Source organism: Diabrotica virgifera, chromosome 7 (assembly GCF_917563875.1).
Source record: "Diabrotica virgifera virgifera chromosome 7, PGI_DIABVI_V3a".
In the NCBI taxonomy this organism is placed as follows: domain Eukaryota; kingdom Metazoa; phylum Arthropoda; class Insecta; order Coleoptera; family Chrysomelidae; genus Diabrotica; species Diabrotica virgifera.
The window spans coordinates 6,835,497-6,850,743 of record NC_065449.1 but is presented as its reverse complement, the minus strand read 5'-3'; the positions used below and the strand labels follow the sequence as shown (position 1 = coordinate 6,850,743).

The 15,247-nt window shown below is 32.2% G+C and overlaps 1 protein-coding gene across 1 annotated transcript; it reads left to right on the top strand.

Annotated features, from left to right (window-relative positions):
* Nucleotides 1-5: 5 nt before the first annotated feature.
* On the top strand, nt 6-15,024 carry LOC114336351 (enolase-like). Its single transcript, XM_028286702.2, has 5 exons — nt 6-297; nt 5,235-5,608; nt 8,421-8,688; nt 11,480-11,761; nt 14,740-15,024. The coding sequence occupies exons 1-5, from the start codon at nt 141-143 to the stop codon at nt 14,991-14,993; spliced, it is 1,335 nt and encodes a 444-aa protein (XP_028142503.1). The 5' UTR covers nt 6-140; the 3' UTR covers nt 14,994-15,024.
* The last annotated feature ends 223 nt before the right edge of the window (nt 15,025-15,247 follow it).

Sequence of the window (15,247 nt, the reverse complement as noted above, 5' to 3'; positions counted from 1 at the left end):
TTACTTATGTAAATTCGTGAATTTTGGCATTGAAAATAAATGACAGATTACATTGTCGAATGGTTTTTGTACTAATGTCATATTAACTTTAAATTCCGCATCGTCATCATCTTTTCCACCTAAATTCACGTTTCATTAGCATGACCTGCCAGTCATACCCTCCACCAACAAGAAAATGTATGAAACTAATCTATGCCAGACAAATTTTTGATTCCAAAGGTGTTCCAACAATTGAAGTAGACCTTATTACAGATTTGGGTTTATTCAGAGCTTCAATTCCTTCTGCAAACAGCCAAGGTTGGTAAAAGTAAGAGATTTATTTTGATCTTTTTTTATAATACACTGACCTGCAAAAGGAACAGGACGCTTAAAATTCCATAGTTTTCTCCTTTTCGTTCCGCGAAGTAAGATTAGCCCGATCAAAGAACAATCTGATCCCAAAAAAAAAATAAAGGTAGGATGAAAATTTGGGAATAGGTAGTTGAAATTGTCTATTATTATATAAGAAAAAGTTTACAATTCTACATCCCCTCCATTTTACAAAAATGGAGGGGAATACCCCCTCTCGAAGGTGAAAAATATACATTCAAAATAAGACCGGAATTGGATAAAATGACTAATTCTAAACAACTTTTGTTCTAGAGTTTTTTTCGTCAATACTTTTCGACTTATTTGCGAGTGAATATGTTCATTTTTGACAAAAAAAAAACATATTTTTGGACGGTTTTTCGAAGATAACTCAAAAAATAAGTATTTTATTGAAAAAAAATATTGTTAGCAAAAATATAGCTTATAAAAAATTAAAAAAAAAAATGGTGTATGCATGAGGTCTGTAGACCCAGTAGAAGCAGAGTTGTAACTAATGAAAAGTTCTTCTTCGTCAAATCCAAATCGAATATTTCAATGTGAAATAACCCAAAAACGGAGCATTTTTCGGGGAAAATTCATTTTAACTTTTTTAAAGTGTTTACAAAAATGTTTATTTTTGTTTTTTAAAAAACTTCTAACATTAAAAGTAAGTGAGTTACGCTCAAAATATTGTTGGTCCCTTTTATTTTTTGGTAAAAAAAATCGCGAAAATCACCCCCTAATTAGCATCACAAATAAATTTTATCATTACCACTTAACAAGTTACTTTGCTTATGTATTATTTATATGATCTGTAAGTTTCATCGGTTCAAAGTGCTTATTTTTGAAAAAGCTGCAGATAAAATGGCTTGAACGAGTAAATAATCACGAGTTTAGGCAAATTTTGAACAGCCAGAGCATAACCAATTTTTATCTAACAAGAAAACAAAAAATTAAAAATATTCAGAAAAGCAAAACGAACATTTTATTGCTCTTTGAGATTTTTGGTATTACTAATAATTTGTAAGTTAATTCCATAATAAATTCCATTTTTTCAAAATTAAAAAAAAAGATTTATTTTAAACCCAATTTTTTTCAAAAATGAGCACTTTGAACCAATGAAACTTATAGTTAATATAAACAATACATAAGTAGAGTAACTTGTAAAGCGGTAACGATTAATTTTAATTGGGAAGCTAATTAGGGGGTGATTTTCGCGAGTTTTTAGCAAAAAATAAAAAAAGACCAGCAATATTTTGAGTGTAACTCACTTACTTTTAATATTTGAAGTTTTTTTAAAAAACAAAAATAAACCTTTAAAACACTTTAAACACTTTAAAAAAGTTGTAATGAATTTTCCCCGAAAAGAGCCCCGTTTTTGGGTTATTTCAAATTGAAATATTCGATTTGGAATTTGACGAAGAAGAACCAACTTACTTTTCATTAGTTACAACTCTGCTTCTACTTGGTCTACAGACCTCATGCATACACCATTTTTTTCAGTTTTTTATAAGCTATATTTTTGGTAAGAATATTTTTTCACTAAAATACTTACTTTTTGAGTTATCTGCGAAAAACCGTCCAAACACACGTTTTGTTTTTGTTAAAAATGAACATATTAAGAGGAAACAGTAGCGATCAACAGGTAGCAAAAACGCGTTCCAAGATTGCGGCTGTAATTTTGAATATTTTTTCGAGATATTTGGCACACGTATTCGTAATATAATAAAGAATGGCGGTACAGAGCCCAATTTGAAAAATATATTAATATGTGGAAATTACTCTGTAATTAAATACAATATTAAAAAAAACGAGCCTGTACCGCCATTAAGAAGAACAAAAAAATACATTTTCTTCAAATATACTTTTTTATCCGATGCCTAGATTTTGTGTCAGTTTGGAACTACAGTGGAACCCCGATAAGTCGGCCCCCGATAACCCGGAACTCCGGCTAACCCGGACCGATTTTTATCAGACAAACATTTCAACAATAAAAATGTATTGCTGTTACAAAATCTCGTAAACCTAATTCATTCATTTGGTGACGTCAATATACGAACGAAACGATTGATGAATCCGACATTACTGAAAATATCAGGGCAATCAGGGTGCAGATGGGACCCTGTCGCGCAATTCGCAGCAAATAAAATAGTCGTATGTTTTTGGCTTCATTTTATTTCGTTTATACATACGCATTTTCAAGGTTCACGAGGTTTTGTACCAACTCTATGTAATATAATATTTGAGAGATAATGGAACCGGATTGAACTACATATAACATAGTAAAAATGACTCATGGTACACCACATTCATTGTCGAAAACAACATGCACCTGTATTATCCTTTATTTTTTTGAAACTGTCTGTGTTAGCATTGTTTAGAAAAGACTATTAAAATTCTTTTTTTAACAATGGTCTTAGTCATCACTTTTATTAAATAACATAACATCAGAGACGGTATTATGTGTAGTAAAGTCGTATTATTGTTCGCTTCCGTTTTGTAATCGTTTGTAAATTTATTCAGATTTTGTGTTTGTGTGTCTTTTGTCTATAAGGGCAACAAAACGTAAAAATGTTGTAGTGACAATGGAAAAGAAACTAGAAGCATTAAGTAGAATTGATAAAGGTGAATCTTGCAGCATTATATTATGGTGTCGGTACATCTACAGTATCGGATTGGAAGAAAAATAGAACTAAAATCGAAGAAAAACAAAAGACAGTTTAATCGGTGCAAAGCTAATAAAGCTAAGAATGAGACTTTTGACGACGCTTTGTATGTGTGGTTTTGTGTGGAATGCGAACGTGGTTTACCAGTGTCTGTGTGACAATTATAACGGAGTTTATCTGTAAGCATACCATATTTTATTAATTTTTACCATTTTCTCTGGCTAACCCGGATTTTCGATAACCCGGATCGGCCGCGGTCCCAATTAATCCGAGTTAACGGGGTTCCACTGTACTAAAATTTTTTATTTCATTAGTAGTTCCAAAACGACACAAAATCTAGGCATCGGATAAAAAAGTTTATTTGAAGAAAGTGTATTTTTTTGTTCTTCTTAATGGCGGTACAGGCTCGTTTTTTTAATAGTGTATTTAATTACAGAGTAATTTCCACATATTTATATATTTTTCCAATTGGGCTCTGTACCGCCATTCTTTATTATATTACGAATACGTGTGCCAAATATCTCGAAAAAATATTCAAAATTACAGCCGCAATCTTGGAACGCGTTTTCGCTACCTGTTGATCGCTACTGTTTCACCTTAACTCGCAAATAACTCGAAAAGTATTAACTTAGTGAAAAAACTCTATAGAAAAAAAGTTACTTAGAATTAGTCATTTTATACAATTTCGGACTTATTTTGAACATATATTTTTTCACCCCCCAGAAAATATTTTTCATCCCGTATTTCCCAATTTTTGTAAAATGGAGGGGATGTAGAATTGTAAACTTTTTCTTTCGCAAAGGTTTCGAGGTTTTCTTAAAATTTTGTGTTCCCTGATCTGGCTAAATATCCTATGTTTTACAAAGATTTCGGAAAACTTGTTATTACTCCTGTAATAACAAGTAATAATACATGAAGACATGTAAAGGGAAGACATGAATTGAATAACCGTTCAAATGAGCTAGCACATGACCCCTATTCTCATTTAAAAAAAATCATCGATTACCTTATTACGCCCATGTGGTTGACGTCACAAGTATGATATATATGCCAAAATATCATAATTTAAAAATAAAAATTGACCTGTTTCGGGATTTTTCCTTAAGAGGCTACAGTAACGATCAACAGGTAGCAACAAACGCGTTCCAAGATTGCGGCTCTAATTTTGAATATTTTGTCGAGATATTTGGCACACATATTCGTAATATAATAAAGAATGGCGGTACAGAGCCCAATTTCAGAAATATGTTAGTACGTGGAAATTAATCTATAACTAAATAAAATACTGAAAAAAGGAGCCTGTACCGCCATTAAGAAGAACAAAAAAATACACTTTCTTCAAATAAACTTTTTAATCCCATGCCTAGATTTTGTGTAATCTTGGAACTATTAAAATTTTTTAATAATACATTTTTTACTCTGATCTGTTCTGCCATCTTTATCGATATTTGTTCAGTGCAGTAGTGTGTTAATTTAAGAATTCGTTTTTGTTGTTTCATAGGAAAGTAGTGCTTATTGATAGTTAATTTATTATATATTTGTTGTTGTTGTATAAGTTGTTGGACTCTTTGAAAGAATATATTGTTGTTAATTGTGAGTTTTAGTTATATGCAGGTAGGTAAGTATATTTTACGTAAAAATATTTCGAATTCTAATGAGAGTATATAAAGTTTTAGGAGGATTTTTTCTTCTAAAGATATTATCAATAGTTTAACAAAATGAAAAAAGTAAACCAAACGAAAAATAAAGTGAAACCTTCCAAGAAAAAGTCCATTAAAAACCGTGCCAAAATTATGCGAAAATCGAAATTTGTTTCGCTTCACAACAAAAAATGATTATTTATTATTGTTTTATTATAAGATATTTCATGCAAATACCTTCCTAAATACCTATCTTAACATACAATTTTCACCCATTTTGGTTTATTTTTATAAATGTCTATTTATTAATAATAAAATCGTTTTCTATTACTTACATTTAGCGCGACTATGATATTGTCAAAATATTAATCTTACATAATGTCAAAGATTACCACTGTTGCCAAAGTTTATGATACTATCTCCCGAAGTTATATTTTGTTGCTACCTGTTGATCGCTACTGTTTACTCTTAAAGCCGCCGGTTTACGAAATAACGAATTTATTACTTTCATTCGGACCATACTGTATACATAGTGACATGGCAGATACTGTATATAATTTTAAGTAAACTCGTTTTATAGGTCCCTATGAAAGTGTAGAAATCAGAGACGGAAACAACAAAGACTATTCTGGAAAAGGTGTCTGCAAGGTGGTTCATAACATCAACTCAATAATCGGTCCGGAGCTTCTAAAGCAAGAGCTTGATGTTACGGAACAAGAGAAAGTTGACCAGTTCTTGAAAGACCTCGATGGCACAGAGAACAAATCAAAATTTGGAGCAAATGCCTTATTGGGAGTTTCTCTAGCAGTATGTAAGGCCGGAGCTGCCAAAAGGGGCCTTCCTTTGTATAGGCATCTAGCAGATTTGGCGGGCATAAAGACCGTTGTGCTTCCAGTTCCCGTCTTTAGTGTTATGATGGGGGGACGAGCATCGAGCAATAAACTGCCATATAAGGTTCGTATAATATTACTAAAGTTCATTTAGAATTTCTTCTTCTTCTTTCTAGCATGATCGATCATGCTAGTAGGCTACTGCTTGTTCATTTCCATCAAGTCTTCTCCGGACGATGAGGTCCAGCATTCTCGCCAACCTTTTTGGTGGTCTGCCCTGTGGTCTTTTACCAACTGTGTTATTCGTTTTTGCCCTTTTAATGAGTCTGCTGTCCTCCATTCTCTTTATATGTTTGTTTCAGTATCTTCGTCTCTGTCTGGCCCACCTTCTTACGTTCCGTATTCCACAGTTTTATCTGAGGTCTTCACTTCTTATTCTGTCACGTAGATTACCTTGTATACTTATTAGTGTTCTCATTTCAACTGTTCTCATCATTTGTAACGTTCTATTTTGTCTGGTCTTGTTAGTCCAGGGTAATCAGGTTTTTTCTACTACTATTTCCTGAGTAGGATCTGGCGGCCATTTTTATTTATAAACAATTATGTCAAAAAATGGCATTTTTCACTTTTTTTTTCAAATCAATGGAAAACAGGGAAACTTATGGTTTTTTTAGTACAAATATCTTATTATGGAAAAAGCTTTAAAATGACGTATTACAAAGTTTGATATACTTATTTATTGTTAATATAATTGCGAAAAAAGGTCGGAATTGCAAAAAAAAAAATATTTTCGCAATAACTGTTGTAAAAATTAGTGTACAGCTTTGAAATTTTTGTCAAATAAGGGTTCTTTGGTGCTTAATAATGTGTTAAATTTTCAAAGCGATTCATTCAATTGGTTAAATTTTATTCAAATTGTTTATCCCAGAGAGCATTTTTTTTGTAATAACATAAGTCAGAAGAAAAGGACGTTAGAACCATTCCACAGGTGTCAAATGAAAGAGCATGAGCTATATTTTCAACTTGGTTTAAAAAAAGTGAATAAAAAATGCATTTATTAGTAATAAATAATTATGCAAAAGTATCGTAAATCTTTCCTTATAAACTTTTTATTTTGTTATATAAGAAATTATACATATTTATTACAATTTTTTATCAATTATGATATAGATAACATTACTTGGTAGTTGTGCACTTAAAACAGGGTAAAAAAGTTAATTTTTTTGGAAAAAGTTATTCAAAAAGTTTATAAAGAAAAATTGACGATACTTTTTGCATAATTATTTATTACTAATAAATGCATTTTTTATTCACTTTTTTAAACCATGTTGAAAATGTAGCTCATGCTCTTTCATTTGACACCTGTGGAATGCTTCTAAGGTCATTTTTTTTTTTTAAATAAAAACCTTATTTTGTAAAAGGTATATGTATTTAAAATCCCTAAAAAGGGCTGTATCACAAAACGTTTTCGGAATAAATATTCCATCATCAGTGTTATCACAGGTTTGCATGATTTAAGCCTCCAAAATGTACGGGTAAAAACCTATAAATTGATTTTAAACAATTGGAGTTACATTACGTTATCTGATTTTGAAGGATGTTAAAAATATTTCCAGATTAACCCCTGGCATCACATGACATTAACCATATTGGTTGGAAAATTGTAGGTAGAACCTTACATGGCAGAGTTTAGGTGACAACTGAAACATGTTGTCACCTAAAATGTTTAATTAATAGTTTTAAGAAATAGTTTTAATTAAAAATGCTTCGGTACCCTGGCTGCTGAAGTGTCACGAACAGGGTATATTTTTGTCTTATTAACCTGGCCTATGTTGCTGCCGCATATGTTATAATAGGTCTTAATGTTGTTTTATATATTTTGACTTTGCTTTCAGTATTTCGATATTTGTTCTTCCATACGGTTTCTTTCAGGTATCCAGCGATTCTAACTACTTTCCATAGCTTGTTATTTCTGCTTCAAGATATTTGAAGTGATTTACCTGTTCCGCAGTTTTGGAGTCTAATATCGCTGATATCTCCCTTCTTATGAAGTAAGATGATTTCCTCGTTGTACCACTGCGTCGGTGTTATCTCTTCGCACAGACATTTATTGAACAATTTAGCAAGTGCCAGTAAAAGTTTATTTCCTCCTAGTTTTAGGTTTTAGATCGGAGAGATAGGAATGTATTATTATTAAGAAGGTTGTAGGCAGTCCAGCAAGGTGAATCAAGTCCAATAAAGCAAGCGTACCAGACGTGATCGAAGGACTTCTGGATGTCTTTATAAAAGCCTATGGAGTATCTATGGTGTTTGTTAGCAGATTGTGGTATGAAAGTAGAAATTTTTTAATTAATGTATTATGAGTGGAATGTTTAGTTTTGAATCCAAATTGGAAGTTTGGGATGATATGATGTGCTTCTAGGAATTCTACGAGTCTCTCCTTGAAGATCCCCTCGTAGACTTTACTTAGAGTGTTTAAGAGATATATTGGTCTGTAGGTTTTTGTTCTGATAAGGGGTTTCCCTGGTTTGGGAATCATGACTGCATTGGACACTTTTAAAGTGGTAGGAAAATTGTTTAATATGAAGAAGCATTAAATGCAATAGTTATCAGCGGGATAATACTCTCTGGAACTTCTTTGAAGCATCTTCTGTATATGCCTTCAGGGCCAGATAACGTGTCTTTATCAAAGTTACACATGTTATTCTGAAGCTATTTCCTTGTGGAATTTTTATAATGAACTATTTTAAATGGGAAATAAGCCACAATTTTACCAAAAAATGAATTTATTAACGTTTCGACGCCCAAGTCGGGTATCGTTGTCGTCAAAACGTTAATAAATTCATTTTTTGGTAAAATTGTGGCTTATTTCCCATTTAAAGTTACACATATTTCACAAATAAATTTTAAAAAATAACTACTTGCTATTATTGCAGGAATACACTATACTTCCCACAGGAGCTACATCGTTCGCAGAAGCCATGAAGATGGGGACGGAAACCTATCATTCCCTAGCCAAAATTCTCCAGCGTAAATATGGGACAAACGCAACAACAGTAGGTGACGCTGGAGGGTTTGCTACGGCTAATATTAAAAACCCCAAAGAAGCACTTCAGTTTATAGTTAGGGCCATCCAAGCTGCAGGGTACACTGGTAGGGTTCAAATTGGTATGGATGCAGCTGCTTCGAAATTTCTTGTTAGAGGTAAGTCCAAATTATTTCTAGTTATTTATTTATTTATTTATTTACGGGCGAACCCATTTTACAAAATAAGTACAATAATTTAAAAAAATACAATTAACATGTCAAAGGTTTAAAACAAAATAAAACATTTATAAGCTAAAAATTACAAGACAATTAAACATTAAAGTACACAGACAAATAATATAAATATTAAACATAAAAAGTAGGTACCTACATTTAATAATAACTGTCGTCAAGTGATATTTGACAATACGGCCTTGAATCTATTTAAGCTGTAGGAAAAGTCGAGTTCCTGAAATTGATTTGCAATTCTTTGGCTTCGAGATAAGAACGAATAATGGGCATAATTTGTTCTATGCATTGGTACAGAAACTGAAACCAATTGTCTTGTCTGGCGGTTGGGAACTGCGAAATTAATTTTGGCTAACATATCTGGGCAGTCGATTTGTGAGTTAACCAGCTTAAATAATAGAATTAAGTCATGATGTAATCGACGGCTTTTTAATGTAGTAATATTTAGCATCTGTAAAATATCGTCATAATGCATATACTGGCCAAGTTTAAACGCAACATGTCTAAGGAATTTATGTTGCACATTCTCAATTTTATCACTATACAACTGATAATAGGGAGACCACACCGAAGAGCAATATTCCAGATGAGATCTAACCAACGAACAATATAGATTCTTTAATAGTTGGATGGACGTAAAATCAGAAGTAACTCGTTTGATATATCCAAGAAGCCTCAAAGATTTGTTAATGATGGTTTTAAAGTGCTCATGAAAAGTTAGTGAGGTATCTAGCCATATTCCAAGATCTTTGATTACAGTTTGTGATGAAAGAACAGATGTATTAATACTGTAATCATATAGTAAAGGGTTATTAGCTCGATAAAAACGCATGACATGACACTTACTTGTATTCAGTTCCATACCGTTATTGATGCACCAATTTTGGAGTTTAGTCAAGTCGTCTTATAATTTTTCAGCATCTTCACTTGACCTTACTACAGAAAATACCTTTAAATCATCAGCAAATAGGAGTACCACACCATGGTGAAAACTTTTAACTATATCATTAATAACCAGATTAAACAATAAAGGTCCCAAGTGGGATCCTTGTGGTACGCCAGAAGTTACAGAAATTTCATTGGATTTAATACTGTTAAAACGTACAATTTGTTTTCTATTGGAAATATAATCTGCAAACCATTTTAGTAACGATCCAGTGATACCAAAATTTTCAAGTTTAGTTAATAGGAGCTCATGATTAACTCTGTCAAATGCTTTTGATAAGTCTGTATAAATAGCATCAACTTGATGACCTGCCTCCATTGCTTGTGTTATATAACTAATAAAATATAGAAGGTTGACTTCTGTAGATCTGCCACTGCAAAATCCATATTGTTGAGACGCTATTTTGTGCCTAAATACTAATGATAGATGTTCTGTTAATATGGCTTCAAAGAGTTTGGGAATGGTGCTTAATATAGATATAGGACGATAGTTCTTTATATCATGGTTATTACCGCTTTTATAAATTGGTGTTATATAACTCAATTTCCAGTAACTTGGGAATTGACCTGATGATAATGACTCATTGACTATATAATATAAGGGACGAGCTAATACAAAACTACAGTATTTCAATAAAATAGGAGGTACTGCATCAGGACCTGGACCTTTCCGTGGTTTCAGATTAGTTAGATGTTGATAGACTTCGGAGATGCTAACAGAATAATTAGAAACATTCTGATCACTATCAGTTACGAGTATTTTATGTTGAGTTATATTATCCTTACGATACACGGATAGAAAATGAGAAGCAAACAGATTGGCAGATTCAGACATATAGAATTGGACCTAACATTATCAAGGAACATTTCAGAAGGTAGAGAATTCTTGTCCTTATTGGCATTTGCAAATTTCCAAAACAACCTACTGTCAGCCTGTATAGAACACTGGGCATCACTCACATACTGACTATAGCATTGTTTAGAGAGTACTTTACACTCAGATCTAAGACACGAAAATTTGTCGTAACTGTCTAAATTCAACAATGTCTTGTGTTCTTAGTGTGCTATTTTTTTCCGTATAACTAGTTCCCGTAATTCAGGTGTAAACCACGCAGGAAATTTCTTAGCAGAATTTTTTTTGATGGGGACATGAATCTCGATTATTGAAAATAAGACATCGTAAAATATATTAATCATTTCATCTAAAGACTTACCCAACAGCAAATCATCCCACAAAACTGCACCTAAACAATCATTAATAACTTCAAAGTTTGCATTTTTAAAATCGTAATAATATTGTTCAGGAATGTTATCAGTGTTAGTATTTTTAAATCTTAAAGAAGTTACAAGTGGAGGGTGGTGATTATCGGGGGTAATGAGATCATCTATTGATTTTGAGACTATGAGAAGATTTTGATAAAATACTAAATCCAATAGAACACCTCTCTCATTCACAATATTCGAGCACTGAAAAAGATTATTGAATGCAACATATTTGATAATAAATCAATAGCATTAGTTTCAAGAAGATTAGCTTGTAAATTAGGTGTAGCTTCAGATGCCAGATTATTCATTCGCCAGTCACAATTAGGAACATTAAAATCGCCAAATATATGAAAACAAGGTTTAGAATTTCTCTTCTTCTTCTTGACGTACTTTTTTGGTAATAAACTTTTTTTGGTACGCGGGATCCAGGCCTATTACACTATTGCGGAACAAATTCATAAGTTCTCTGATTTGTTAATTTACAATTATTATTTTTAACACATTTTAGGTCATTACGCTCTGGATTTTAAGAACAAAAAAAAGAATCCAAAGAACAGAAAGAAACCTGGAGACATGCTTAAGATCTACACAAACATGGTAAATACTTATCACATTGTATCACTACAAGATCCATACGGCAAAGAAGATATGCGTTCTTGGGCAAACATAAGCAACAGGCTGAAAATCCAGATTGTCGGAAACGAACTTACTGCTTCAAACCCACAGAGAATAATGACAGCCGTACATGAAAAGGCTTGTAATGCGTTCCTACTAAATTTGAGTCAGATTGGTAAGTATTCGTTACTTTGTAGTATTTTTCCTTCATGCAACACTTGGTCATAGCGTAGATCATTCATCATCTCAGGAACAAATTACAGTTTTTGGATGAAAAATCGTCTATAGACAGACTGTATGAAAAGGCCATAAAAGAAAAATGATAAATACATATAAAGGAGAAAGTCGGAGAAGACCAGGCAGGATTCACAGCAAGAAAAGCATGCTTAAATCACATTTACACGATCGAACAACTAATAGAAGAAAGAATGACCAAAAATAGATCCGTCCACCTGTCTTTTGTAGATCTTAAGAAGACCTATGACTCGATACCTAAACTAAGCTATGGAAAGCAATGGAAGATATCGACGTACCACGAATATTAATAAAATCAGTAAAATTATTCTACAAGAATCACACAGGGCCGTAACTACTATTGGGACAACCGGGGCAGTGCCCCGGTTTGTTGTTTTGGGCTATGGCGTTGACAATAATTATCCAGTAACCAGGACTAATATAATTGGCCAATATAATTAAAAGAGCTTAAAATGTTGCCGAGCTATGAAACCAGGTGTCGCTTTTCCGAAATTGCACGGTCCCAATAAGCAATGCCAGCTGTGAGAAAAATTTTTCAAATTTTTTTTGAAGTTATACTTCTTTAGGCGCGATTGAGATTGAGCGTGAATTTATATTAATCTGCGCGCATGCGCACACCGACAGTATGATATTAGTCGTTATACGGGCTCTGATTAGGTGTTAGGTGTTGAAATGATCTTTCAATAATAAATAATTGTTAAATATGAAGGTAAACAAATGTACAATATATTAGTTTTATTGTTGTGAGTACAGAAACAAAAACGTTTATAATTCTAGTGACTTTTAAATAGTTTTTAAAAGCAACAGGTACGTAATAATTGTAAATGTATCATAGGTACCTACCTATTTGAACCTACCAAAATACATAGTATGTAATACTTTTATTTACATAATTTGATTACCATCAAAATTTCTATCAATATTCACCTAATATATTGTTTTCTTACTCTATGTTTAGTTGTATTTTTTCAATTCTAAATCATTTCAATTCAAAATAATTTAATTTAATTCAAAAATGTCAAAAGTTTAATCCGTTTAGTTAGTCGATCTTCGCACACAATGACACATTGTCTCCGTGGCGAAGCGTTTAAGGCGAATGAACCCAATACCAACCGCGCTGATAAGCTGGTTCAAATCCCAATAGAAACTTTTATTTTTTTATACATTTTATGATTGTAAGTATATTTATTATATAATTTTATTTTCAGAAAATACGTATTTAGTTAAAAAAAATTCCGACAATTAATGTTCAGAAATCATTTGTGCCATTTTTAATGTGTTTGTGTGTGTTTTATTCTTTTATTATTTTAATTTTTGACACTGTTTTAATAAAAATGTTTGAGAAGTAGTAAGTATAAATTAGTTTAATATTTAAATAAAATATAAATAAAAAGTATATTAATTTCGTTTAAATCATATAATAGAAGTATAACTTCTTACGTGCGTACAAAGTACACACACATTCTTTTTTTTTATTTATTTAAATTTATTTGTCTCGGCAGCAATGGCCATTTACACAAACAATATTGGTTATACAATAATTAATTACAATATGGACTTAAAACTAATTATTATAACAGTTAATTTCTAAATCTTAAATAACATTAGGTAAAAATTATGAAGAAAAAAAATTGGATATACAATCATTGGATACTATAGAGACGTACAACTAATTATAAAATTGCTTCGGTCTTCTTGGGATACTTCGGGCGTTGTTTAGTCATAGTAGCAGTTGCATATGAACTAGTAAGAATACTGGAAGAATTGGGTCCATACATGGTGTTGCTAACAGTGGGGGAAAAGTAACTTGAATTTGTTTATATTAACGCTTTGGATGTCTGGAAATAAGTGATAACCTTGGATACATTACTGCAATACTGGTTGCCTAACCGTTGGCGTCCGTTGGGGCGGGATAGCAACAGTGAAAAACTATTGGCAGTTTGACACTGAATGTGTTTAAGTTGGAAGATTATTAAGTAAAACATCTCTTACTGACCGAAGTTACAGCTTGTTCTTGATGATTAACACGTAACACAATTGTTATTAGTCACTATTTGAGCGAAAACTAATTTTGATAACTAGTATTTACAGTAATAATTACAAATTTCGGCACCAATTTACAAATCGATACATACACGTTCTGACGTTAGTTTGACACTCCTTTTTCAAAATTGAAATTGATTAAAAATTAATTAAGATCGACAATGAGTACTAGACTAACTAATTTGGCTATTTTGTCTATTGAGCAAGATGTGTGTGATGCGATAGACATTGACGGTGCAATAAAAGACTTTGCGCTTAAAAAAAGTAGACGTATACATTTTTAATTGAAAACGGAAGTTTTGTTTTTAATTCTAACAAATACTCATTTTACTTTTCAATAAAAATAAAAATATAGCATTATAGTATCGTTCTAGTTCTAATTAAAAATTGATTTAATTTAATCTTGTCGATCTTCAAGGTGTACCTAATCCTAGTGATAGGTAGGTACCTAAGTTATATCAATGTATCCAATTGGTTAAAGTTAAAGAATTTTTGTATTAATAAACGTGATTGTAAAACTTAGATAAACTTTTTTTATTTAAAATCTAACCTGTATAAGGCAAAATAATGATGACTATTCTCGCCAAAAAGTTCTCTAATTAACTTGTGTAATGTATAGTATACATTAAATTAAAATACCTAAATAAGAGGGCGGCAAAATTGTCATCCGCCCCGGGTAGCAGACACTCACGCTACGCCACTGAAACCGGCAATAGAAAAAAGAGACATTAATGAAGAACACGAATCTCTCTTGATGGTTTCCTAGCTTTGCTTGGCAAATAATAGCATTTTCAGTCATTATTTCTATTTAAATGTGCTACATACCTATATTGTATTTTATCCTTTTTCTTTTAGGCACCGTAACCGAAGCAATTAAAATTCATTTACTGGCACAAGAAAATAACTTAGGCACCGTGATCTGCCACTGCGATGGAGAGACCGAAGACACGTTTGAAGCAGACTTCGCTGTGGGGCTGTCCAATGGGCAAGTCATTTTCGGAGCACCTTGTGCTGAACATCTGAGCAGATACAACCAAATTCTCCGCATCGAAGAAGAACTGGGAAAAGAGGTTCGGTACGCTGGCCAAGCTTTTAGGAGACCGTTATAAAACGTGGGCTATAATAAACATTAAAAAACTATTCTTCTTTCTTTATTGAGCAACTTAATTTTAAAATCATCAGTAGATAGGTCTTCTTCTTCTTAAATCAAGAAAGACTATTGGACCATACCGTGTTTTTTAAACTCGAAGTTCTGTGTCCTCAACGAAGGCAAAGAGTATTCTTATTGGTACTTTTAGGATCTCTTCTGGTTCAAACCTCAGTTGGCTAGTAAGTACCTGCCTTACATCACTTATTTCAATGG